At 43.7% G+C, this 26,992-nt stretch overlaps 1 protein-coding gene across 1 annotated transcript in view; it reads right to left on the bottom strand.

The window, feature by feature from the left end:
- The window catches only part of LOC134575640 (calcium-binding protein 2-like), a 119,603-nt gene that overhangs the window by 66,024 nt on the left and 26,587 nt on the right, over window positions 1-26,992 (bottom strand). Inside the window, exon 4 of the mRNA XM_063434982.1 lies at window positions 12,369-12,478. Coding sequence (XP_063291052.1) covers window positions 12,369-12,478 — 110 coding nt within the window. The remainder of the gene's footprint in view (window positions 1-12,368; window positions 12,479-26,992) is intronic.

Here is a 26,992-nt window from a genome sequence, read left to right as displayed (position 1 = left end):
ACCTCCCAGGCTGTGAGGTTACTGCAGGTTAATTGCACGTGGCGGCGGCCATCTTTGTTCAGGTGTATGCTAAAGATTCTGTGGAACTGAAATCGGCTACACATTTTGCCGAACACCGCTGACCCTTACCTTCTCCTACACTTCGTTTTTCAGCTCCAGAGACTAAGTCCCGTTGAAATTGACCGACCGCACAGCCCAAATCTATGGAACTGTTTTGGGCAGGAAATTGTGCTTGCGGTCGGTCATAAAGGGACCTCCAGCTAACTTTTGAGTGGATTGAATGTATAGTTTTAAAGCTACAGTGTATGTGTGAAAACTGTATTTTTACTGTATGCTATAATTATGTTATGTGTTTATCTGAGGGGAGGAGACATGGGGGTGGTACCATGTATGTGATTGGTTAATTTCATCCTCCCCCTGGGAGTGTCCTGTACCTTTTTGTAATAAAAAGCAGGCTGGGTGTCCCAGTCCTCAGTTCTTCTTGACCCTTCAAAACGTAGCCTTGTCTCGTTATTGGAGGGAATTGCTGTATCACACTGGGGATTGTTATGCTCTGCATATTTCCCAGAGCTTTCAATCACTTAGCTCTTTTAAGAGCTTGTTCCTGTTACGCTCTCCTGGAGGAGAGGTCTTCCCCACACGGTCCTGGAGGACAGAAGCCGATCCAGGGTGGAAGGAAGACGGCGCGGCTCCAGTTAAGCTACGGCGGTTGTGGAGTCTGCGGTGGTTGTGGTGTCGTCTGCAGTGCTTGGAGTCCTCTGAGAGCGCTAGGAGCATCCATCAACGGAGGGTACTCGGTCGGAGTACACGGAGCTCCATTACACCTATAATTGAGGAACCCTTCCACCGAATAGCGGTAGACATCATAGGTCCCCTTCAGAAACCTAGCCCTTCTGGCAAGAGATACATTTTAACAGTTGTAGATTACGCTACCCGATATCCAGAGGCGGTGGCCCTGACAAATATACACGCCGAAACCGTGGGCGAGGCCCTGATGCAGATTTTCTCCCGGGTAGGGTTACCCAGGGAGATCATCTCGGATCAGGGTACTCAATTTACCGCAGAGGTCACCCAGCAACTCTGGAGGCTGTGTAATGTTAAGCCCATCATTAGTGCCCCATACCACCCCCAGACCAATGGGCTCTGTGAAAGGTTCAATGGCACATTAAAACAAATGCTCCGAACCTTCGCTGAGACCCACAGGGACTGGGAGCGATTCTTGCCTCACCTCCTCTTTGCTTACCGGGAGGTGCCTCAGGAATCGACCGGGTTTTCCCCATTTGAGTTGTTATTTGGGAGGAGGGTAAGAGGGCCCCTAGATCTCATTAGAGAACATTGGGAGGGAGACCGGAGCGCAGACGGTACCCCCATTATACCATATGTGTTGGCGCTCCGAGACCGACTAGAGGCCCTAACTAAGACAGTAGGGGAAAACCTTGAGGTGGCTCAGACGCGCCAACGCACCTGGTATGATCGGGGCGCCAGGGACCGTAGCTTCCAGGTGGAGCAGAAAGTTTTAATTTTAAAACCTGTCCGACATGATAAGCTACAGGCCGCCTGGCAAGGCCCTTATAAAGTCGTGGAACAGAGATGTGACACCACTTATATAATTGGCCCCTGCACAGGGACTGGAGGGCGACGCATGCTCCATGTGAACATGCTGAAGCCCTACCAGGAACGCTCAGAGGAGGTGACAGCGATTTGTGCACCCAACTCCGACGAGTTTGACAGCCTTCCCCTCCCCGACCTGCTGGGAGACGGTAGGCTGTCTGGGGATTTAGGAGAGGTTGTACTGGGAGACCGGCTGAGCCCACAGGAGCGTGCCGAGGTACAGCAGCTGTTGCGAGAGAAGCAAGACACCTTCTCTAATGTGCCTGGATACACTCCTCTGGCTACTCACCAGGTGGAAACCCCAGGGCAACTTCCCATGCGCCAGACCCCATTCCGCATCACTGAAGCGGTACGGGAGAATATGCGCAAGGAGATCGATGAGATGCTCCAACTGGGGGTGATTGAGCCCTCAGATAGCCCTTGGGCTTCTCCGGTAGTCCTCGTACCCAAGCGAGATGGTACGACCCGCTTCTGCGCGGACTACCGGAGATTGAACGAAAAGACTATTTCCGACGCATATCCGATGCCTAGGATAGATGAACTGCTAGACCGGATGACCAGAGGCCAATACCTCACTACCATTGATCTGTGTAAGGGGTATTGGCAAATTCCCTTGGCTCCGGACGCCATCCCTAAGTCAGCCTTTGTCACCCCATTCGGCCTGTACCACTTTAAGGTCATGCCGTTTGGGATGAAAAACGCTCCGGCTACCTTCCAGAGGATGGTGAACCGACTTCTAGATGGGTTCCAGGAGTACACCTGTGCATACCTAGATGATATTGCCATTTTTAGCAATACCTGGCAGGAGCACTTGGCCCATATAGGAGCGGTTCTAGACAGGATTAGGGAGGCCGGTCTGACATTAAAACCGGCCAAATGTAGTATAGGAATGGCCGAAGTACAATACCTGGGACATCGAGTGGGCTGTGGGAAGCAAAAGCCAGAACCAGCAAAGGTAGAGGCCGTAGCCCAAGGGCCCACGCCTAGGACCAAGACTCAGGTGTTAGCATTTCTAGGGACAGCGGGATACTATAGGAAGTTTGTTCCCAATTATAGCGCCATAGCAAAACCCCTTACTGACCTGACCTGGAAGAAACTGCCCCGCCAAGTAACCTGGACCCCGCAGTGTGAGCAGGCATTCCAACATCTGAAAAGTGCACTTAGCAATGCTCCTGTCTTGGCAGCTCCCAATCCAACTAAACGTTTCCTTGTTCACACAGATGCTTCTATGTTTGGATTGGGGGCAGTACTAAGCCAAGTCGGAGCCGATGGCAGAGAACATCCCGTGGCTTACATCAGTCGCAAGCTGTTACCTAGAGAAGTAAGCTACGCCGCCATCGAAAAGGAATGCCTGGCTGTGGTGTGGAAGTTGCAGTCGTATTTGTATGGACAGCCCTTTTCATTGCTCACGGATCACAACCCGTTAGTATGGCTGAACCGGGTGGCTGGGGACAATGCCAGGCTGCTGCGCTGGAGTTTAGCGCTGCAGCCATTTGACTTTAACATTCAGTACCGCCCGGGGAAACAGAATGGAAACGCTGACGGGTTGTCAAGACAAACTGACCTGGAAAAATGATCCGTGAGCATCCCCGGACATTCCCAAGCCGATCCGTGTTGGATCAGACTGTGTATGCCGGCTTGTGGGCAAGGGGGAGCAGTGTAGCAGATGGTGTCAGGGCTGTCCTAAAAGACTGTACTAATATTGCAATTCGTGTGTTATTTTTGTTCCTATGGTTAAAATGTATGTGGGATTCGTATAATTGTTCGGTAGTTTCCATCCGTACTCCATACGAATGTAAACTACCGAACCAATAGACCACCTCAGAGAGAAGTGTGTACCTTACTAATCGTTCACACTTCTCTAACCGCAGGTTAATTGGTATTTTAGTGCGGTATCTGGGTGGCCGCTGTTCGGGATATGAACACGTGGCGGCGGCCATCTTACGCACGAAAATCTTAGCGGTGTTTGGTCGTCGAGTGTCTGGAACTCAAATCGGACACTCGATTACCCTAACACCGCTGAGACCTCCATAGCTCCACAACTCACGAACGGGAAGGCTAATCAGTCTCCCGTTCGGTAGTTTCAAAGTACCAAACAAAGGGATTCATACGAATCCAAGATTAATCGTGGATGACAGTATTTAATGTGTATTTTACCTCCCGAATGAAGACCGACCGCAGGGCCAAAACCTCTGGAACTCTTTTCTGATACTACCTCGTGTGCGGTCAGTCAAATTATACCCTCCACCTAACTCCCGAACCCCTGGACCAATCTGGGTGATTTTTGGATATGTTAGTCACCCAGATCAGGGCTACCAGGGGGTACCCCCAGGATTATTGTAACTACTTGTTTTAGGGTACATTCAGAACTGGGGAGGAACTACAGTATGTGTAATGGGATTAAGTGTCATACTGAGGGGAGGAGATGTGTGGGAGGTAACGGTTATACTATTGGATACTGTCCTAATTAATGTGAATCCCTCCCTTGCATGGGAGAATGCTTTATAAGGAGACTGTGTGGATTAAAAGTCAGTTCTGCTCCTGATGCTGGGTGTCGTCCAGTTATTGGGAATGCTGTTGGGATATTATTTGGATTATTTTGTCTGCTGGAATTACTACTCCATGGATCTATAATACTTGTTCCTGAGCCTCACTGGGATCTATAGTGGAGTTAACCTGTGGAATATCAGGCCTCCGCTACATTTATTTGCAGCAATATTTATAACAGCAATATTTTTTTTCAATGGATTCCTGAATATTATTCATTAATAAACCTTCAAATACTATCACAACAACAGAAGTTAAGCTCACAGGTCTATAATTTTCAGACAAAGATTTTGAACCCTTTTTGAATATGGGAATCACATTGCCTTCCTATAATGCTCTGGTGCAATTCCTGAAAGATTAAAAACAGAGGTCAGCTTATTTCCACACTTATCTCATTAAAGAGACACTTTAGTCACCAGAACAACTACAGCTTAATGTAGTTGTTCTGGTAAGTATAACAGCTCCCTTCAGGCATTTTCATGTAAACACTGCATTTTCAGAGAAAAGGCAGTGTTTACATTGCCCCCAGGGACACCACCAAGTGGCCACACCTTAGATGGCCACTGGAGGGGCTTCCCAGCTCAGGGCTGCACAGTAAGCAGTCCTGCCATTCAGCGTCCCCACGCTCTGCATGGAGATGCTGAATTTTTTTCATAGAGATGCATTGATTCAATGCATCTCTTTGAGGAGGTCCTGAGTGGCCAAAACGGCATTTGGCCCCGACCCGTGTCGATTTTAGCCAATCCAATACTTTCCCTATGGGAAAACATTGGATTGGCTAAAAATAGGCCATGTTGATGATGTCACAAAGGGGGTGGAGCCAGCGCCGGTGCACCTTGTCTTAAGTCATCCAATCATAATGTTTCTGCAAGTTTTTTGCAGCAATCGCTTTCATAAATCTTGCCATAGGTTCCTCTTTAATATATACTGAAAAAAATTAGTTTTTTTTTTAAATTGCCTACATGCATTATAGGTTTCCTGATATCTTATATTGAATGCCCTTGATTTGTCTGATTTAAATGCTTTAAATGCCCTTTTCTTATTTGTAATTTCTCTATTTATTCCTCGCTAAGCAACATTTTGTTTCTTTTGCATTTATTACCCAGTGGTAGATCCTGAAAAGTGTACCTTTCTTATATTTGTTTAACTATTCCAATTTTCCAATTTGGAATTTTCACAGCTGGTCATCATGCACCCATGTCCTATTTGGGACATTTTAGAAGCCGGCCAATGTAATTTATCCCCATCAAACCATATATTTTTGAAAAGTAGGCACCCTAGGGTATTTCAAATGGTGGTATTTTAACACTTTCCATGCACTAATTCTACCACCAGTCTTTGTCAAACATCTGGGTAGTCATTTTTTGTGTGATTTATTCTCTCACATTGTACTTTAGGCATGGATTCTTAATGCCTGTTATGTGTTACTGACAAAGAACACCCCAATATGTGTTCAGCAACATCTCCTGAGTACAGTGATACCACCCATGTATAGGTGTGTCAGGTTCTCTGGGGGCTGAAAGACCTTATTTGGAGGGTGTGCATTCCAGTTTTCCAACTTGGAATTTTCTCAGCTGGTCATCATGCACCCATGTCCTATTTGGGGCATTTTTGAAGCCGGCCAGTGTAATTTACCCCCATCAAACCATATATTTTTGAAAAGTAGACACCCTGGGGTATTTCAAATGGTGGTATTTTAACACTTCCCATGTACTACTTCTAACACCAGTCTTTGTCAAACTTTTGGGTAGTCATTTTTTGTGTTATTTTTTCTCTCCCATTGTACTTTAGGCATGGATTCTCAGTTCTGTTATGTTTTACTGACAAAGATCACCCCAATATGTGTTTGGCAACATCTCCTGAGTACAATAGTGCCCAAATGTACAGGTTTTATGGGGTTTTGCAAACTTACAGGAGTCAAATGTAGGGCTTTCCCCTTTTCCATGTTTGCACATTGAAATTTGCAAGATTGGTTTGCTGGGCCTATGTTGCCTTTGAGAACGTATGGCAGCCCAGGAATGAAAATTAACCCCATAATGGCATACCATTTGTAAAAGTAGACAAACCACAGTATTCAAAATGGGGTATGTCTAGTCTTTTTTAGTAGCCACTTAGTCACAATCCCTGGCTAAAATTAGTGTTTATATTTTTTTTTTGCATTTTTCACACATAAACTGCCATTTCACCGATGATATTATCAGTATAATACATTTTACTGCTCTAAAACAAATTCATATTTGTGTAGAGTAATGTCTCACGAGTACAACAGTACCCCTCGAGTACAGGTTTTATGGTTATTTGGAACGTTACAGGGTCAATCATAAGATTTACCAATTTCTGTTTTTGTAAATTGCTATTTGCCAGATTGGCTATGTTGCCTTTGAGATGGTATGGCATCCCAGAAATGAAAATTAACCCCACCATGACATACCATTTGAAAACGTAGACAGCCCAGGGTATTCAAAATGGGGTATGTCCAGTCTTTTGTAGTAGCCACTTAGCCACAAGAGCATGCCAAACTTAGCGTTCATATTTGTTTTTTGCATTGTTTTACATAAAAACTGCACTTTTACTGGTGATTTCATCTTCGTGATATGCTTTACTCTTTTAAACACTCATATTTGTGTTCAGCGAACTCTTCCAAGTATAACAATAGCACCCATGTACAGGTTTTATGGTGTTTTGGAAAGCTACGGGGTTAAATATAGGGCTTGCCAATTAAATTTTCTGGACTGTCTGCCTGGGTTGGCAGGCAGGTACCTCAAATTATAATTATTAAAATCAATTATGTAATTAATAGTTAAATATATATGTAGAATGAGTGTGTGTATATATATATATATATATACATATATATATATATATATATTTACACACACACACACACACTTTTATTTCCTATAAATGTACAATATATTATAATTAAATAATTTTATAACATATTATACATATATAATACATATATATGATTTCATTATAAGTGGGGTAAACTCACATGTAACAAGCGATTTCGGAGGCGGGCCCTAAGGGCCCAGAACTTCAGGGGCCGCAACATTTCTGATGGCAGCCCTGATGCAGATAAACCAGTGAGAAATTTAGAGAAAGAAAACAGGATGGGGAGACATTTAGGGAAAGTATAGAGAGGCTGTTGAAATATTTAGGAAACAGAGACTAGGAGCAGACATTTATGGAAAGAAAGACAAACTGCAGAATATAAACACACTCATCCAGTATATGCATCCATACACACACTCTGTCTATTACATCCATCCATACATACTGCTTAATGCATACATCCACACACACACATACTGCCTAATGCATACATACAGTGGCGTACTAAGAAGGGGGGCGGGGGGGGGGCGGTCCGCCCCGGGTGCCATCCAGTAGGGGGGTGCCACACTCTGTCCCTCCTGCTGGTCGTCCTCTCCCTCGCGGCTCAGGCGCTCAGTGAGTGAGTCAGAGCACAGGGAGGGGATTCCCAGCCTGTGTTCTGAGTCATCACTGAGCACCAGGGAGGTTGTTATGGAGTGTGCCAGCAGGGGGCGCAGAGCGTGTATTCTGCAAGGTTTCTCCCCTGCGGCCACTCTGCCTGCACCTCCTGCACTGCCTGGGCTGGGATGGAGAGAGACAGCCCCTGAATAATGGTAAGACAATATTATTATTGTAAATTCACCCTCACCCCCTCCCTCAGTCACCCTGTCATCCCCCATCAGTCACCCTCTCACCCCCTCCCTCAGTCACCCTGTCACCCCCCTCAATCACCCTGTCACCCCCTCCCTCAGTCACCCTCTCACCCCCTCCCTCAGTCACCCTCTCACCCCCTCCCTCAGTCACCCTGTCACCCACCTCAGTCACCCTGTCACCCCCCCTCAGTCACCCTGTCACCAGTCACCCCCCTCAGTCACCCTGTCACCCCCTCTCTCAGTCACTCTGTCACCCCCCTCAGTCACCCTGTCACCCCACCCTCACCCTGTCACCCCCTCAGTCACCCTGTCACCAGTCACCCCCCCAGTCACCCTGTCACCATGTCACCCCCCTCAGTCACCCTGTCACCCCCTTCAGTCACCCTGTCACCCCCTCCCTCAGTCACCAGTCAACCCCTCCCTCAGTCACCCTGTCACCCCCCCCTCACCCTGTCACCCCCTCACCCTGTCACCCCCTCTCTCAGTCACTCTGTCACCCCACCCTCACCCTGTCACCCCCTCAGTCACCCTGTCACCAGTCACCCCCCCAGTCACCCTGTCACCATGTCACCCCCCTCAGTCACCCTGTCACCCCCCTTCAGTCACCCTGTCACCCCCTCCCTCAGTCACCAGTCAACCCCTCCCTCAGTCACCCTGTCACCCCCTCAATCACCCTGTCACCCCCTCCCTCAGTCACCCTCTCACCCTCTCACCCCCTCCCTCAGTCACTCTGTCACCCCCTCCCTCAGTCACCCCCTCCCTCAGTCACCCCCCTCAGTCACTCTGTCACCAGTCACCCACTCCCTCAGTCACCCTGTCACCCCCTCCCTCAGTCACCAGTCAACCCCTCCCTCAGTCACCCTGTCACCCCCTTCCTCAGTCACCAGTCAACCCCTCCCTCAGTCACCCTGTCACCCCCTCCCTCAATCACCAGTCAACCCCTCCCTCAGTCACCCTGTCACCCCCTTCCTCAGTCACTCTGTCACCAGTCACCCTCTCCCTCAGTCACTTTGCCACCAGTCACCCCCTCCCTCAGTCACCAGTCACCGCCCCTCAGTCAATCTGTCCGTCACCCCCTCCCTCAGTCACCCTGTCACCCCTCCCTCAGTCACCCTGTCACCCCCTCCCTCAGTCACTCTGTCACTAACCATACCCTCACTCTGCGACCTGTCATCCCCTTACTCTGCCACCTGTCATCCCCTCACTCTGCCACCTCCTCACTCTGCCACCTGTCACTCCCTCCTTCCCTCACTCTGCCACCTGTCACTCCCTCTTTCCCTCACTCTGCTACCTGTCACTCCCTCCCATGCTCTGTCAGCCCCTCCCTCCTACACTCTGCCACCTGTCCCCTCCTCACTCTGCCAACCCTATCCCACAGTACACTATGTGCCTTACAATGCCCTACACACACTACATCCCACCCCACACTATGTGTCTTACCCATACTACATCCCTATCACCCCTACACCAGGTCTGTCTCCTAAGTTACTATCAATAAAGATTTGTATCAGGATGAGTAGATTGTCACGGCAGACAAGTAGATTGGGCAAACACTTTAGTCCCTGGACAAGTAGTTTTTTTTTTTTTAATTTTAACACCCCTACCCTCTCTGCCATATACACCCCCGCCATATACACACCTGCCTTGTCATAATATCCTCCCTGCTATAAACCCACTACCTGGTCATAATTCCCCCCCCTGGAATATACCCCTTTAACATGTCATATAATACCCACACTGCCATAATCCCCTCCCTGCTATATACCTCCACCGTATCATAATACACACCCTGCCATACACCCTGGCCCTGCCTTGACATAATATCCTCTCTTCCATATACCACCCAATCCCATTGTTTCCACCCGTGACATAAACCACCGTATACTCACCACCTCACCTGCAGTCACCTCCTTCAATCCACTGTGTGCAATGGCACACACTGTCATAGTATCCACCACACTGTCCCACCCTGCCATATACCTTTCTCCTGATAGTAATACTCACCCACTTACATATACATCCACGTTGTCACATTCCCCCAGACAGATAGGACAGATATATACTGGAAGGCAGTGAGATTAAACATTTTTATGGACCATATAGGAGTTTGTGTACGCCCTGCAGTAAGCCGGCAGCCGGGGTATGACGTCATCCTGGCATCGGCATCACTACTGGTCATGCAAGTGAGCTGTGAAGGAAGAGCACAGAGATCCCAGCCCAGCAGCAACCGCTTGTCACTCCCAGAGTAAGGTAGGGAGGTTGGTTGGACCTCTTAATAACTAAATGCGTTTGTATATCTGTGGTTGTGTATATGTTTAGTAGATAGCTCCAAAATTTGGTGTCCTTAAATATGTCAATCCCACATAAGGATAACAAATAAGTGAGTTATCTACTAAACAACCTAAAGATTAAAATTAAGAAAAAGGCTTTTTAAATTTTGATCTTTTAGCTATTTAGTAGAGAATTCCCTAAATTGGTGCCCTTATGTGAGATTCCATATGTAAAGATACCAAATTAGGGTGCTGTTTAGCAGATAGCTCCCTTATTTGGTGTCCTTAAATATGGCAATCCCACATCTCAGCATCTTGCCAACACTACACACAAACACATCCCTGCATTCCAGTGCAAACACTACATACAAACACACCTCTGTATTAAAACATCACCATTATATATAACCACACCACTGCATCTCGCCAACACTACACACAAAAGCATGTGTGTATATCTGCATTCATTCACTCACACTTACTCAATACAAAAGCATGCTTACATTGAAACATGCAAGCACTGCTCAATGCTACATACATTAAAAAAATGTGGGTGTTTTGTACATTTTAAAGTGCAGGGGGGAGGGAGGATGCCAAAACTAGGACCCGCCCCGGGTGCCATATGCTCTAGGTACGCCCCTGCATACATCCATACACACATACTGCCTAATGAAAAAGATTGCATTGAATGTATCATTTATCACTGTGATAAATAACGTATTCAAGGTTTAATTTGATTTGATTTAATTTATCATGATTGTGGGATTTAATTGAACAGTGCACTTGTCTGGCAGATTCATTATACCCATTATACAGCGCTATGGAACTTGCTGGCACTATATCAATAATAAAATAAAATAATAATTATAAGTAAAACATTTTTCAGTATAATGTATAATAATACATTATAAATATATTTTTTTATATGAGGATCTATTTACATGGTCACACATACATTGGCGCACACACTATCTCACTGACATACACACACAATAAACAAGTGTGCTTACTCAAGCACAAACACACCAGTTTACATAGAGTCACACTTTATTTATATACACAGACACATCAATTTAACATACACTCACACATACACACCAATGTACAGCCACACACAAAAAAGTGTTGTGACTGAAGAAGAAGGTGACCAGCACGTAGAAAGTGTACTTTCTTTCTCATGGAGGAGCAGGAGAGCCATGCACTTTGAGCACAAACTGCTTCCTCCTGCCATTGAAGGGTTTAGTTTGTTCACAGGTAGGCTTATGGCATATCAGGTCACTGCAGGAAGCCGTATGTTCTGCTCTGGCAGATAATTGGTGGTGACCAGAGGAGCCCAGCAGATGAATGGGTGCGCTAGGGGGTGTCTAAGGAGCTGCTTGCCCAGCACACCAGCCACAGAACGCAGCAGGTCAGCCCACCAGGAAACCTCTCGGTGGGCATCACCAACTGGTCGGTACCCCAACATGCCACTTTACCATGGAAAGTTCCAAGAGGGGAGTGTTTTTATTTTTGTAAATAAATTATTAAGGGAATAATGATAATTAAATTAGCCCCTATCCCTATGGTCACACACCATACCCCCTATACAACCCCATACTATATGCCCAACTGGCACACTACACCCCTATACATAGATTATACCTTATATACACATACACACTACACCCTCTATACACACACTATATCCCCTACAGACACTATACCACTACACACACACACACACACTAAACTCACTTTCACACATACTACACCCCCAATACACGCATGCACCCCCTATACACACACTAAACCCTCTATACACACACTATTCTCCTATACACACACATTACACCCCTATTCATATTATTATTATTATTATGTTATTATTTATATAGCGCTAACAAATTCCGCCACGCTCTACAGTGGGTGATCAAACAAACTTAGTTTACCTACACACACACACACACACACACACACACACACAACACTTCCCATATATACCCTACAAACCTATACACTCTATACCCCCTATACACACTCTTCATACCTTACACTGCTATTCTATAAACGGGCATAAGATTTAGATTTTAAATTGATTTGCAAGAGAATAGTTAAGTGTAGCCTACATACATGGTTTTAAATACAAATACTTTCAATATAGGTGAAAGGTGAATTGTACAGTGTTAAGTGTTAGTAAGAATGGCAAAAGCAAGTTTCATAAGATACTGAGAGATAATTTCAAGGCTTCATTCTCTGGCTCATCACTCTTACTTACTTCTTTGAAAGCAATCTTGAGTTCTCTAACACCAACCATATTTTCTGTTTCTGCCAACATCTTTGGACCAATGAGTTCCACAAAATCCTCAAAGTCCACACGACCACCCACTGAAAAAAAGACAATTACAAAAGTTAAAATGACAGTTAAAGAGGAACTGCTACTTCCCAGGAGTATTAATATTATATTTACGAATTCCAATATTTTACAAATGTGTATTTGTGAGGTGTGAAAAATAAAAGTAAATTTAAAAATCCATATCTCTTTACTCTGCGGCTGGGTTTGTCCATCTGTCACTGTCAATCACCTGGCAGTCAGCACACAGAAAGCATACAGAGAGGAGGAGAACTTAAAGAATGTTTTCTTCATCTGCAATGCTTGTCCTGATTTTGGGTGGACTAAATTGTATAGTGACAAAACTGGACACCACAATCCTAAAGTAAACCAAGGCAGAATGAATGGGTAACACTTAAAAGGTGTGGGTGAGAGTTTAAGTTTATTAGGGGTAAAACAACCTAGGGTCCCCCGTAGGTGCATGTCTAAGAAATAAAAAAAAGTTTCTTCCTGAAACATAGTATCAATTCTTTGCTGTCCCTCCCGCCTCCCCCCCCCCGCCATGTTATTACAATGGTTTATTATCCAAACAAAATTAGGAAAACTAACCAAAAATCAATACTGTAGAGGGTGTATATACACTTAAAGGGAATCTCCAGTGCCAGGAAAACAATCCGTTTTCCTGGCACTGGAGGGTCCCTCTCCCTCCCACCCCCCAATCCCCAGTTGCTGAAGGGGTGAAAACCCCTTCAGTCACTTACCTGAGGCAGCGACGATGTCCCTCGCCGCTGTCTCCTCCTCCGTGACGCTCCTCCTCTCCATTGCGTCGGCCGGTGGGCGAGACTGATCCCGCCCACCGGCCGAGGAGACCTAATGCGCATGCGCGGCAATGCCGCGCATGCGCATTAGCGGCAATGCCGCGCATGCGCATTAGCGCTCCCCATAGGAAAGCATTGAAATATAATTTCAATGCTTTCCTATGGGGATTTGAGCGACGCTGGAGGTCCTCACACAGCGTGAGGACGTCCAGCGACGCTCTAGCACAGCTATAGAGCAGGAAGTGACCTCTAGTGGCTGTCTAGTAGACAGCCACTAGAGGTGGAGTTAACCCTGCAAGGTAATTATTGCAGTTTATAAAAAACTGCAATAATTACACTTGCAGGGTTAGGAGTAGTGGGAGTTGGCACCCAGACCACTCCAATGAGCAGAAGTGGTCTGGGTGCCTGGAGTGTCTCTTTAATATGCACTTTAATGTTTTAACTTTATTTAAATCTCGTTGTAAAGTTGCCTTCTGGACCACATTCAAAGAAAGCAGGATTAAATTAGATGCATTTCAAGGATAAAATAGTTGCATATAAATTTTTCTTCCTTTAGAGATCTTGCAAATTCCTTACGATTTTTGTTTTCCCTGCTCTCGTAAACTTTATTTTCTGTTTCATGAACTTGTAAATGCCATGTTGTTTCCAACTGAAAAGGGCACCATGTAGGTAAGAAACCCCACAAGGAATCGTGTGCAGGCAACTAATGGCAGCAGGGATTATGCTGCAAAAAAGTGCAAATTTCAGTAAACTTCAGAGGAAATCCTGTAAAAAAATATTAGTGCAACAGCTAAAAGGGGGGATAGACAAAAGAATTACCCTATTTCTGTACTGATTATAGTAATCAATATAATTCAGTAGTTAAAATAATACAAAAACATCTACCGGTTTTGAGATCAGATCCCATTTATAGGGAATTTTATGTTTGAATTAAAAATATATGTAGAATATTGTTATCTTTTCTATATATTGTGGATGTATATATTATTATTGTTATTTCCCCCATATTGTAACCTATTTCACAAAAAAAAAAAAAATTCTTTAAATTGTTATATATTTTGAAATTCGATAACTTATTTGAAGGAATGATTCCAATCCAAATTTAGGAGTTCTGCAAGGAAAGCTAAATCAAACTTTTTTGTCCCCAAGCCTTTTCGCAACAAATGCAGTACAATTCTCTGAAATGTCTGTAATAATAATATTCCATATTAATTAAGAATGATTGATCACTGTTGAGCAAATTAAACTTTTATAGATTGTTAAGATGGCGCCGGTACACAGTACTAAAAATGTTAATAACCACAAAACACAGCACCAGAGTGACTCATGCATAGCTTCACGAAAATATTATGAGAACGTAGCTAGCTTTTAGATAAGAGATAAGTACCCGCACAGATCTGGCATGGCATTCTTGGTGGGGCTGGACAGCCTGGCTAGCTGCAGGTCTCATCCAACGCTTTTGCAAGGTCTTTGCTGGGCTGCACTGATAAGAAGATTTGGTGGAAACATACAGGATATCCATCCCATTGATTATGTATAACTTATAAAAGACGATCAAACTTAGCACTCATTGGAGTACTACCCACCTGAAATATGGATGCGTATTGCTGGTTCTGCTGATTCCCAGTTGTGGCGGAACCAACCTCGCCACTGTGAACTGGAGAAGCCTGGTTGCTAGCCTCCTGCCCTGCGACTATGGCCCTGGAGTGTATTAACCCTGTAAGAAGGGTATTTGGGCACAATGGATGTTTATATGCTGTTCCTGGCCCTTTAAATACTGTGGAGCAGTGTTACAACTTTTAAACTGGCACTTCGGATGCAGTAGAAGTGCTGAAGTCGTCGAAGTGCCGAAGTCGTCGAAGTGGCCGCCATTACAGTCGAACACGAAGGTACGTGGTGAGCTGTACCTTCCCCTACCCTTCGACACTGCGGCTGGAGACTAAGTCCCGTTCGAAGATTCGAACACACGTTCGAACGGGACTTTGTCATTTCTGGGTGGAAAATAGACCTCTGGTAGACAATATAACACCACAGAAACACAACCCCGGTTTCACTTCGACACTTCGACAGAAGTCGAAGTGTGTTCGACGATTCGAACGCCGCCTTCGGATGTTTTTTTCAGTGTAGAAATAGACCGACCGCACAGCCTGAATCTGTGGAACTGTTTTGGGCATGAAAATGTTCCTGCGGTAGGTCACAAAGGACTTCCGACTAACTTTTGAACTAATGGAAGGATTTGCATGATTTTTGAGTATGTTCATATTTCAAGTGTGCTGATTAATAATATGACATCTTGCAAACAAATTCAAGCAGAAACTGTCCAAAAACTCACAAGTTCAATGGATGCAAGACTTGTGAAGCTGCTATCAAATTAAAATGTAACATGACCTGTTAAAATGTTTAAAAACTTAAATGTTGTTATAAGTTTGCTTGAAATAGCTTTTGATTTCAGTAAATATGCTGCAAACACAACAAATGACAATTCTCACTTCTTTACAACCTATAAAATGTTTTGAAACTTGCTGTGCGTAATAATTTGGAACAGTGCACTGTAAGTTTTTATGTTTTAAAAAAATACTGTTATCATTAGGAGATTTGTTCAATAAAATTTGAATTGTACTCTTAATAGTTGATAACATGAGAATTATGCTGACTGTTATGTACATCAATTATTTAGGTAAATGAGAAAAATATCATATATATATTGTTGGTAAGTTGTAACAGATAGAGATAGGAGTAAGCTCTCACTACAAACAAGGTAGGTGGGTGGGGGATGGGCAGCAGTAAATCTGTGAGAATTTCCAAAATCTCACTGACAAAACAGATAACAACAAGCAAGGTGATAGACTGCGCCCCAAAAGCAATAAGATATAGCAGAAATATATAACATAAAAAATATGATTACATCAGTAGATTCAATCTACATACGCTGAGGTAGGATGGTTTCTGAAACCTTGTAGGAAACAGAAATGGACAAACAATAGTGCAATATGTAACAGTTATTTAAACTATTTGAGGCAGAAATATAGTGTGCAAACTCACAATAGATAGCGTTGCTAAGAGCTCTGCTGTAATGCACCTGGATGGTACAATCCCTGTCTATGGATATTTGTAGCTTTGTTTGATAGTTCTTTCTGTCCAGTATATATGAGAAAACACAATAGAAAGGTCTTATGGTATAAAATGGATATACACAAAGTAAAGGACAAAAAGTACTTACAATATGCAGAGCAATGGCCTGCTCTGGCATGAAGAGCGTTGGGGGTATTATCCCCACCTAGGATATGCAGGATACACCAGGAGAGTAGAGTGGTTGGCTTACAGGGGATAGAGGGGAAGACGTTTACAGTGGGTAGTACATGTGATATGTACGTTCTAGTGTCGGAATGGTGTAATTTAGATTGAGTACATCTTGGGGGGGTGGGGGAGGCTATGCATTTTTTAACCTATACTGTTCCTTAAATTAATCAAATTTTCAAAGACAAGAAATTTTAAGGTAATTTTCTCATTTTATAATAGAAGGGATTTTAATTATAGGTTCATTGCTATGTAAAAGATAAATAGATCTGGAAATCAACCTTTTAATCCCATTTTTTTCCATAAAAGAATTAAGAAAATGATAAAATAATATCAATTTGGAACTTTTTTAATTCTTTAAATTATTATTTCTCTTGAAGGTAAATTATATTTTGATTGTAATACAGGAAAAGTCACAAGAGATTATACTATATTTTTAGAGATACCACATTGTTTCCAGTTACAAATATTAACTTTTTTTTTTTAATTCTTTATTTTTGTTGTGCAAGTAATAACAATACATCTTACACTGCCACGACAGCACATGTAAGCATAGTTGTGACATAGTTGTACATTTGTATGACAGTTTGGTCTCTGCACATTTTTTAAAATATAAAGATAAACAAGCTGTTATAACACGTTTGCTGCAGGTCTCGATAATTTTTAGCATTTAACATTTCACAAAGAAAAGAGGTAATAGACGTGACCTGCATAAAATAATGATTAGCACTCTATTTAACACGTTGAAGTTATGAGGGATTAAGTCCCTGGCCTTAGGTCTCTATGCGTTCTGCCAGTACGTTAGTATATTAGCTAGAGCAGAATAGGCATAGGTGGAGCATATCTGTTTGGAAGGCAAACTTTTATGTTTTCTGGATATGCTTAACGAAACAGATAGATAGGTTGGTGAATTGAGATGATCTAGATTACCATGAAACATACTAACGACTTGTTGTCAGTTCTAGTCTGCTGTGCCGCTATAGTCACGGTACATAGGCACAAATTGCACAATAGCAGTAGCTGGCTGAGACAGTGTATATCAAAGTTGGACTATGTATGAACAAGCTGGGAGACATTATATAGCATATAACATATAACTTTACTAAGACTTGCCATTGTTGTATAGACATATTTCTATTCCCTCTGGGCCTAGTTTGCCCTGCTGTGTCATAAGTTAACGGAGTATTGGAGCGTTAGGAGCAAGGTTCAACATAAATAGCGTTATACTAGCAGGTTAGTGCTGGCATGGGAGTTTAGTCTGTGTGGAGCGAGTCTTAGGCGACTGAGATTGGGTATTTAGCTGGTAAGAGAGCTCTGGGCAGTCCGTGCTATAAATACCCATGTGTGGCAGTGAGTGATTTATCCGATACCCCTCGTTGGTACAGCTCGGGCTTTGTCGTCCTCGTCCTTTCCTTTTTTGTTTGTCAATCTGATGCCGCTGGTGTGCTTCAGGGGGTAGTCCAGCGTGATAGTACTCGGCAGGCACCGACCCCTCCGTTTCTCGCCATGCAGTTTGCGCCAGGCTAGGATGAAGGCTGAGGCCTTGCTTTTCCGGCGGTTGGTGTGGTTTGCGAGCAGTAGACAGCTCTGAGCATGCCGTGGCTTGTAAGCTGCGGTGTTCGGAGGTTGCTAGTGCTGCTGAGTGGTAAGTGGGTCGGGTTTGTTTGGCGGTTTCGCCCAGTTGTGTGCGAGGGTGGGTGATGGTGCTTGTGGAGCTTGCTTTTGCTTCCCGCCATCCGGCTCTCCGGCACAATCTCCGTCTGGAGGCTGCTCTAGGGGCGTGGTGTGAGTGTCTGCACAGGCGGCGCCGGGTGACAGGACGGATCCATGCCGCCATCCCCTTCGCCATTAGTTGGAACGACCGACCCCTGATGCGGTGTTGTGTCCATAGGTTGGTACAAAGCCGATGGAAAAATTCCTGGACATGTTCAGGCGGCTTTGTAAGGGTGCTTTGTGTCGCGGGTCTCGTTCGGGCCGCCATCTTACTTAGGCCTCGACAGGCTTGGTTGGCCACTGGTTTTGTCGCTTGACTAAGCCGAGTAGTGGAGGTAAGCGTCCCCAGCGAGGACCGGGATATCCCCCGCCGGTCCAGAGGGGGGGGTAGCTGGGCCGTGTTGGTTGCTCGCTTGTGAGCGGGTCCCGTGCCGGGAGATCGGCCGCCTCCCCCAGGCTTCAGGCTCCGCTTTGGATTAGGCCACATGGCCGGTTCAGGTAATTTCACAGAGTTTCGGTGCGGGACAGATGTAATTCTGTTCCCTGTGTGATCCTGCGTCGCTCTCCGGGTACCTTGTGCCGCTGGCATTAATATTTCGGTCAGGATTAGCATTTTTGTACCCGCTGGTGCAGGAGCTCTCAAAGAGCACGACCGGCCATCTTGGCTGTCAGGCCCCACCCCCACAAATATTAACTTTAATGATATTATATCGAAACATATCTATTGAAGCTATTGAAGAAATACAATTATTTAATTCTAGTTTGTTTTTTTAGCGAATTCAAATTAAGAAACATATCCTCAATTATCTTGTTTGGAAGAACATTTAGTTTTTTACTCTTGGACAAATCTGATCAAAATATATCATATAATTTATATTGAGGGCAGGTATCTTGTTCAATGGCATACCAAGCATTATCTTGAACGTTCAATTATTTCATAGCATTAGGTTTGAAATTATGCAGGCATCATGTAGTTTAATAATGTCTGGGAATGAACTTCCTCCTCTAGCATTGATTTTTTTTGTAGAATATTTTGGAAAGATTCTAGGTTGTTTATTGGTTCAGATGAATTTAGAGAATAAGGTCTGGCACTGACTAATTTATGTAATTATTAAGTCTAAATGGTAATGAACGATTTAATAGCTTAGGCATTAGATACGCTTTAACTATATTCAAATGCCACAACCATGAAATCTCAATTTTTCTCCAATTATTAAGTTTTTGATATTTTTTACAATACTTCATAGTTATGTTGAATCGATTTGGGTATATTGAAAGAAAGTTTAATTCCAAAGTATCCAGTGTATTCTCTATTCCAGTGATTGCCAACCTTGACACCATAAATTGTTTCTGGACTACATTTCCCATGATGTTCAGCTAGCTTTTAGAGTCTAACTGAGCATCTTGGAAAATGTAGTCCAGAAAAATTGATGGTGTCAAGGTTAGCCATCACTGCTCTATTCCAATCAAAATGATAATAACTTTTAAGAATATCAATCTTGTTTGTTGTTAAACGTGATGTTAAGATTTTTTTTTTTTTAAATAAATCTTATATTTAGAGAATTTATAAATTTGAGAACATTCAGAACTTCTGGTCCGCTGGATCTCAGCGTCAGTAGATCGGCGGACCGCTAAGGTAAGTACAAGGGGGCTTACACAATTTCACCCTATCAGAAAGAATTTGTGAAAAAAACTTTAGCATCCATATTGATTAGAGAAATTGGTCTATAATTAACCATACGAGTGGAATCTTTCCCTGGCTTAGGGATTGAAATTATAGAAACATTCAACATATTCCAAGTATGTTTCTAAAAGTAGATATTTTTTTTCATATAATATAGTTGTATAGCCACCTGGACCTGGAGCTTTGTTAGTTTTAAGGTTTTTCATCATATTACTAAGTTCTGAAATTGTAGAAGGAGCATTTATTGAGTGTTTCTTGTGAAATCTTAGGTACATCATAACTCTCCAGGTAGTTAACTGTTTCTTCAGTAGTGGCATCAACCTCTTCCAAATGATAAAGAGATGCACACAAATCAAAAGGTTTAAAACATATCTTTTGGCGTTGTCAGACATTTTGTCTCCAAACAAAATTGTTTTAATAGTCTAATCTTTTGTAAACCTATTTTAACCTATTTGAAAGGACTTCACCGATTTTATTGTTGTTGTGATACCATTTTTGTTTGAGAAATAGAATAGACATTAATATTCTCAAAAGTTTTAATCTTAATACCTTTTTAATCTCTCAATTTCCCTGATTTGTCTTGTTCATTCTTACATTTTCAGATATATTAATGTACAGTTCAGAAAGTAGGCTTTTTTTTTTCTTAAGTCTAGAGCCCAGTTTTATTAATAAGCCACTTGCATAACTTTAAAATGTACAGCAAACTGTAGATATTAGGACTTCTCCATTATCATTTATAAACATAAATTTGTTCAAATCAGAGGCAATTTCAAAAATGTTAATATCTTTAGCAAGTAAACTTTAATCTGTTTCTTAATTTAAAATTTGAATTACTTTTAATATTAATGAAAACAGGACAGTGACCTGATAAAACAATAGAAGCTATCTTTGAATTGAAGACCAAATCTAAGAGGCTAGAATTTACCAAAATCAAGTCAATACATGAATATGTTTGGTAGGCATGAAAAAAAGTAAATATAGTCTCTTACTTTCGGATTAAATGTTCTCCAACAACCAAATATTTTTTTTTAAACTTGTTTTTTATTTGAGTTTGTACACAAGGTATACTACAACTATTTCAGTATATGAGATATTATAATCATTGAAAAAAAAAATATATACATATATATAGTGTAGACCTGAAGAAGAGAGGGAAACTCTCGAAAGCTTGTCTTTTAAATATTATGTTAGTCCAATAAAAAAGGTAATATTACTCTGGTATTTTAGCATTTTATATATATATATATATATAAAATGGCAAATTAAAATGCCAAAATACCTATGTATGTATGTATGTGTGTGTGTATATGTATATATATATATATATATATATATATATATATATATATACAGGGCCGGACTGGGAAAAAAATTCGTCCCGGGCATTTTTTTATCATAGCGGCCCACTAAGAAGGGGGCGGGGCAGAGAGAGTGTGTTTTGTCATCATTAATGACAAACACGCCCCCTCTCAAAGTGAGCATGTTGGTTCAATGCTCTTCCAGGGCAGACCATGCGCAGAGCTCTGCTGAAGAGCCCTAGCACGAGAAAAAAGCCCTGTATTTGTTCTGCACAGCGCAAGCAAATTTAATAACATGCTTGCACTGTGTTTCCTTGCAACTTGTCTCTGGTGTCTCTATAAATGGATACCAGGAGACAAAAATGCCAGGAAAGAGTATTGTGCATGTTTTTGGAGCCTGCCATTGTGTGTGTGCAGAGTGAGCTGATTGTGGTGTGGTATTGTGTTATAAGGTCGGTTTTAGTCGTGTTGTGTTTGTGGTGTAATGTAATGCATATGTGGCTAGGGGCTGAAGAGAATGTGTGTATAGAGCAGTGATGGCGAACCTTTTTGAGCCCGAGTGCCCAAACCGCAATACATGCCAACTTTTTTTTCCTTAAAGTGCCAACACGGCAATAAAACCTCAATACTGAGGTTTAAGTTTAGAAAAAACATACTGTTGTCTGAACTAATTAACAACTTTTGTTTTAAAAGAACACAACAGCAGAGAGTTCAATAATACAAATTTTAAAAGATGATACTAATAAATATAAGCTTAATTTTATCTATTTATATCTCCAACAAATGCAATTCATACACACAGAGACTGCTGAATACATACACACAGTCTGCTGAATATACACACACAAGACTGCTGAATACACACACACAGTCTGCTGAATACACATACAGACAGACTGCTGAGTACACACACACAGACTGCTGAGTACACACACACAGACTGCTGAGTACACACACACAGACTGCTGAGTACATACACGCAGACTGCTGAATACATACACACAGTCCGCTGAATACATACACACAGTCCGCTGAATACACACACACAGTCCGCTGAATACACACACACAGTCCGCTGAATACACACACACACAGACTGCTGAATACACACACACAGACTGCTGAATACACACACACACACACACAGACTGCTGAATACACACACACACACACACACACACAGACTGCTGAATACACACACACACACACACACAGACACACAGACTGCTGAATACACACACATACTGCATTGAGGGGTGTAGTTTAAGGGGCATTGAGGGGTGCTGTGTGTGGGGTGCTGTGTGTGTCTGAGGGTTTCTGTGTGTGCTGTGTGTGTGTGAGGGGTGCTGTGTGTGTGTATGAGGGGTGTGTGAAGGGTGTGTATGAGGGGTGGTGTGTGTGTGTGAGGGGTGGTGTGTGTGGGGGGGGGGGTAGGGTGCTGTGGGGGGTAGGGGTGCTGTGTGGGGGGGTAGGGGTGCTGTGGGGGTAGGGGTGCTGTGGGGGGTAGGGGTGCTGTTGGTGGTTAAGGGTGCTGTAGGGGGTAGGGGTGCTGTGGGGGGTAGGGGTACTGTGTGTGGGGGGTAGGGGTGCAGGGGTGCTGTGTGTGGGGTAGGGGTGCTGTGTGTGGGGGGTAGGGGTGCTGTGTGTGGGGGGTAGGGGTGCTGTGTGTGGGGGGTAGGGGTGCTGTGTGGGGGGTAGGGGTGCTGTGTGGGGGGTAGGGGTGCTGTGTGGGGGGTAGGGGTGCTGTGTGGGAGGGTAGGGGTGCGGTGTGTGGGGGGGTAGGGGTACTCTGTGTGGGGGGGTAGGGGTACTCTGTGGGGGGTAGGGGTACTCTGTGGGGGGGTAGGGGTACTCTGTGGGGGGGTAGGGATACTGTGTGTGTGGGGGGGGTAAGGGTACTCTGTGGGGGGGGTAGGGGTGCTGTGTGTGGGGGGGTAGGGGTGCTGTGTGGCGGGGGTAGGGGTGCTGTGTGGGGGGTAGGGCTAAAGGTGTTTTAATATACTTTATTTTTTATTTTTTATTAAATCAGTCCCCCCCTTCCTCCTTCTTACCTCTAATGAAGGAAGGGGGGGGGGGGCACAGCCATCCCTGGTGGTCCGGTGGTGGCAAGCAGTCTTCCGGGTGGGAGGCAGGGAGACGGATCTTTGCAGCAGCTCCCCTGTCCTCCCGCGCGATGCTGCCTCCCGACCCGGAAGCAGAGTAGGCGCCTGCCGTTTCGGGCAGGCAGGTGCCTACTCTGCATTATTGGCGAACCTATGGCCGCGTGCCCACAGAAAGGGCCTGGAGTGCCACCTGTGGCACGCGTGCCATAGGTTCGCCATCACTGGTATAGAGGATGTAGCAAGAGTGTGCATACAGGCTATAGTGTGTGTGTGTGTGTGAATATTATATATATATATATATATATATATATATATATATATATAAATATGTTTGGAAGTATTGTGTATGTGTGTGGTGCAATGTGTCGGGGGGGTTCTGTGTGTATGTGAGGGGTGCAGTATGTGTATGTGAGGTGTGATGTGTGTGAGGGTGCTGAGTGTGAGGGTGCTGTGTGTGATTGATTTCTGTGAGGGTGCTGTGTGATGTGTGTGAGAGTGCTGTGGGTGATTCGTGTGTGTGGGTGCTGTGTATGATGTGTGTGAGAGTGCTGTGTGTGATGTGTGTGTGTGAGAGTGCTGTGTGTGATGTGTGTGTGAGAGTGCTGTGTGTGTGAGAGTGCTGTGTGTGTGAGAGTGCTGCGTGTGAGAGTGCTGTGTGTGTGAGAGTGCTGTGTGTGAGAGTGCTGTGTGTGATGTGTATGTTAGAGTGCTGTGTGTGAGAGTGTTGTGTGTGATGTGTATGTTAGAGTGCTGTGTGTGAGAGTGCTGTGGATGATGTGTATGTTAGAGTGCTGTGTGCGATGTGTATGTTAGAGTGCTGTGTGTGAGAGTGCTGTGGATGATGGGTGTGAGAGTGCTGTGTGTGATGTGTGTGTGTGAGAGTGCTGTGTGTGTGAGAGTGCTGTGTGTGTGAGAGTGCTGCGTGTGAGAGTGCTGTGTGTGTGAGAGTGCTGTGTGTGAGAGTGCTGTGTGTGATGTGTATGTTAGAGTGCTGTGTGTGAGAGTGTTGTGTGGGATGTGTATGTTAGAGTGCTGTGTGTGAGAGTGCTGTGGATGATGTGTATGTTAGAGTGCTGTGTGCGATGTGTATGTTAGAGTGCTGTGTGTGAGAGTGCTGTGGATGATGGGTGTGAGAGTGCTGTGTGTGATGTGTATGTTAGAGTGCTGTGTGTGAGAGTGTTGTGGATGATGGGTGTGAGAGTGCTGTGTGTGATGTGTTAGAGTGCTGTGTGTGAGAGTGCTGTGGATGATGGGTGTGAGAGTGCTGTGTGTGATGTGTATGTTAGAGTGCTGTGTGTGAGAGTGCTGTATGTGATGTGTATGTTAGAGTGCTGTGTGTGTGAGTGCTGTGGATGATGGGTGTGAGAGTGCTGTGTGTGATGTGTATGTTAGAGTGCTGTGTGTGAGAGTGCTGTGGATGATGGGTGTGAGAGTGCTGTATGTGATGTGTATGTTAGAGTGCTGTGTGTGTGAGTGCTGTGGATGATGGGTGTGAGAGTGCTGTGTGTGATGTGTATGTTAGAGTGCTGTGTGTGAGAGTGCTGTGGATGATGGGTGTGAGAGTGCTGTGTGTGTTTGGGGGGGTAGATAAAAACAAAAAACAAGTAGGCATTATGTCCCCCCCCTCCCTTCTTACCTTTTAGCCTGGGAGGGGGGGGACCGGCATGGTGGTATCTGGGAGGGGGGGACCGGCACGGTGACACCATCCCTGGTGGTCCAGTGGGTGAGTGAACTCTAGCCTGCGGGCTAGAGTTCACTCTCGCGAGATCCGGTCGTTGCCATGGCAACGCACCGGATCTCGCGAGAGGAACCCGGCGGAGCTGCAAGATAGAGCTCCGCCGGGTCCTCTCCTGGCTCCCTCCCTCCCTCTCTCCCTGCTGGCGGCCGGAATATACTGTATGTGGGCCGGTGAGGGAGATCTTTGATCTCCCCACCGGCCCATCATTGAAAACAGCGGGGCCGGCGCTCGGATAGTGCCGGCCCTGCATAGACCGGCAGGGGAGATCCTGGGACTTCCCCTGCCGGCCTCGGCCCCACGGCCTTCGCCGCCCACCGGGCATTTGCCCGGTGTGCCCGATGGCCAGTCCGGGCCTGTATATATATATATATATATATATAGACTTTAAGACTTTGCATCTTAAAAAAGCAACATTGCAGCTAGAGGAATTGAAGTGCAAACATGTAAAAATAAATATTAAAGTGCATTAATACAAAGGGAAAAAGAAGAGTGGATCAGTGCTGAATAACCAGACAAAAGACTAGAGGTAGCACACATCAGGATATGGGGTTTCCTCTTGCCCCAAAAAGTATACCGCAACAAAAAAAACAATGTAAAAGGTTGTGCCAAATTTATAAAATGTGATAAACCACTCAGAATTAATATCTTAAAGAAATTAAAACAATCTTTAAAAAGTCCAAAAGGTAAAAGTGGGGTACTACTTGCAATATAATCGCATGCAGTTGCAATATCCAATAAATACAGTCAATATATGTGGAGAAAGCAGCACACCAAGTTTTTCTAATCCAGGTATATATGGAGGTATTGTAGCTCAACTTCACAACAAGATGAGTTCCAAATAACCCCCCAAAAAAGAATATAGAAAAGAAAAGAATGCTATGTGTATAATCTTGCTTATGGAAAATGCTATACAGAAAATTACTCACACTTCATAGAGCAGGCAACCTGCTCTGTGAATCAGAATTATCATCTTAAATTATCAACATTGCAGGTAGAAAAAAATAAAAATATTAAAGTACATGGATGTAGAAATTCAGTTTACATCTATAATCTCTAGTGTCTAAATATCAACATTACAGTAAGAGTGTATTACTAAGCCTTAACATCAGAAATATTAAGTGTTATTTTTATAAGTGAGATAATTATTTGAGCTTATTTTAAATTGAGCAGAAATTAGTGAATCGTAAAGGTATCTTCAACTATAATATCAATATAACACGTATAAAAAATTAAAGTACCTCAGTATGTAGAGTTTAAACTATATCCATGACTTTGTGTCTGCAATATAGAAATTTTAGATAATCAACATTTCAATTAAAGGACAAGAAGCACAAACAAACAAAAAACTAAATACAATTCTTCAGTTACGTAATTCCCAAGTTTGAGTAATTTCTTTGCCGAAATAGGATCTTTGAAGAAATAGGACTGTACTTTGATAGGACACCATCAAGGCAACTGGAAAATTACATTTACAATGAATATTATTAGATCTAAAGGTTAATGTTAGGTCACCAAAACGTTCTTCTGGCTTGATATTGTGAATCCTGAAGTGATGTCTTCTGAGTGGCTTGCATAAAAAGGTTCTTAGTAAAGCCAATTAAGAATCTGACAATAATGTCCCTAAGAGAAGTCGAGAGGATATTTTTAGGTTTACATAGACGATTAAATCTTTCAAAAGGATATTCTTCTAGATGATGAGATGGTATTAGTGTAAAGAATAAGGATCTTGCTATTGACCAAGCTGATCATGTATGACTGACTCTGGAACTCCTCTTATTCTTCCTCCTTGACCAATCTTCCAGGTCTGTTGGCACATTTTTCAGAGTAGTGATTCTTTATTCCAATATTTTGTTCATAAAAGGAGATTACTATATATTTTTTTTTTAATTCTTTATTTTTGGTGCAAGTTTGCATGCAACG

This window comes from Pelobates fuscus, chromosome 10 (genome assembly GCF_036172605.1).
Source record: "Pelobates fuscus isolate aPelFus1 chromosome 10, aPelFus1.pri, whole genome shotgun sequence".
NCBI classification, from domain to species: Eukaryota; Metazoa; Chordata; class Amphibia; order Anura; family Pelobatidae; genus Pelobates; species Pelobates fuscus.
Note: the sequence above shows the minus strand (reverse complement) of the source record. Positions and strands in the feature narration are given on the sequence as shown.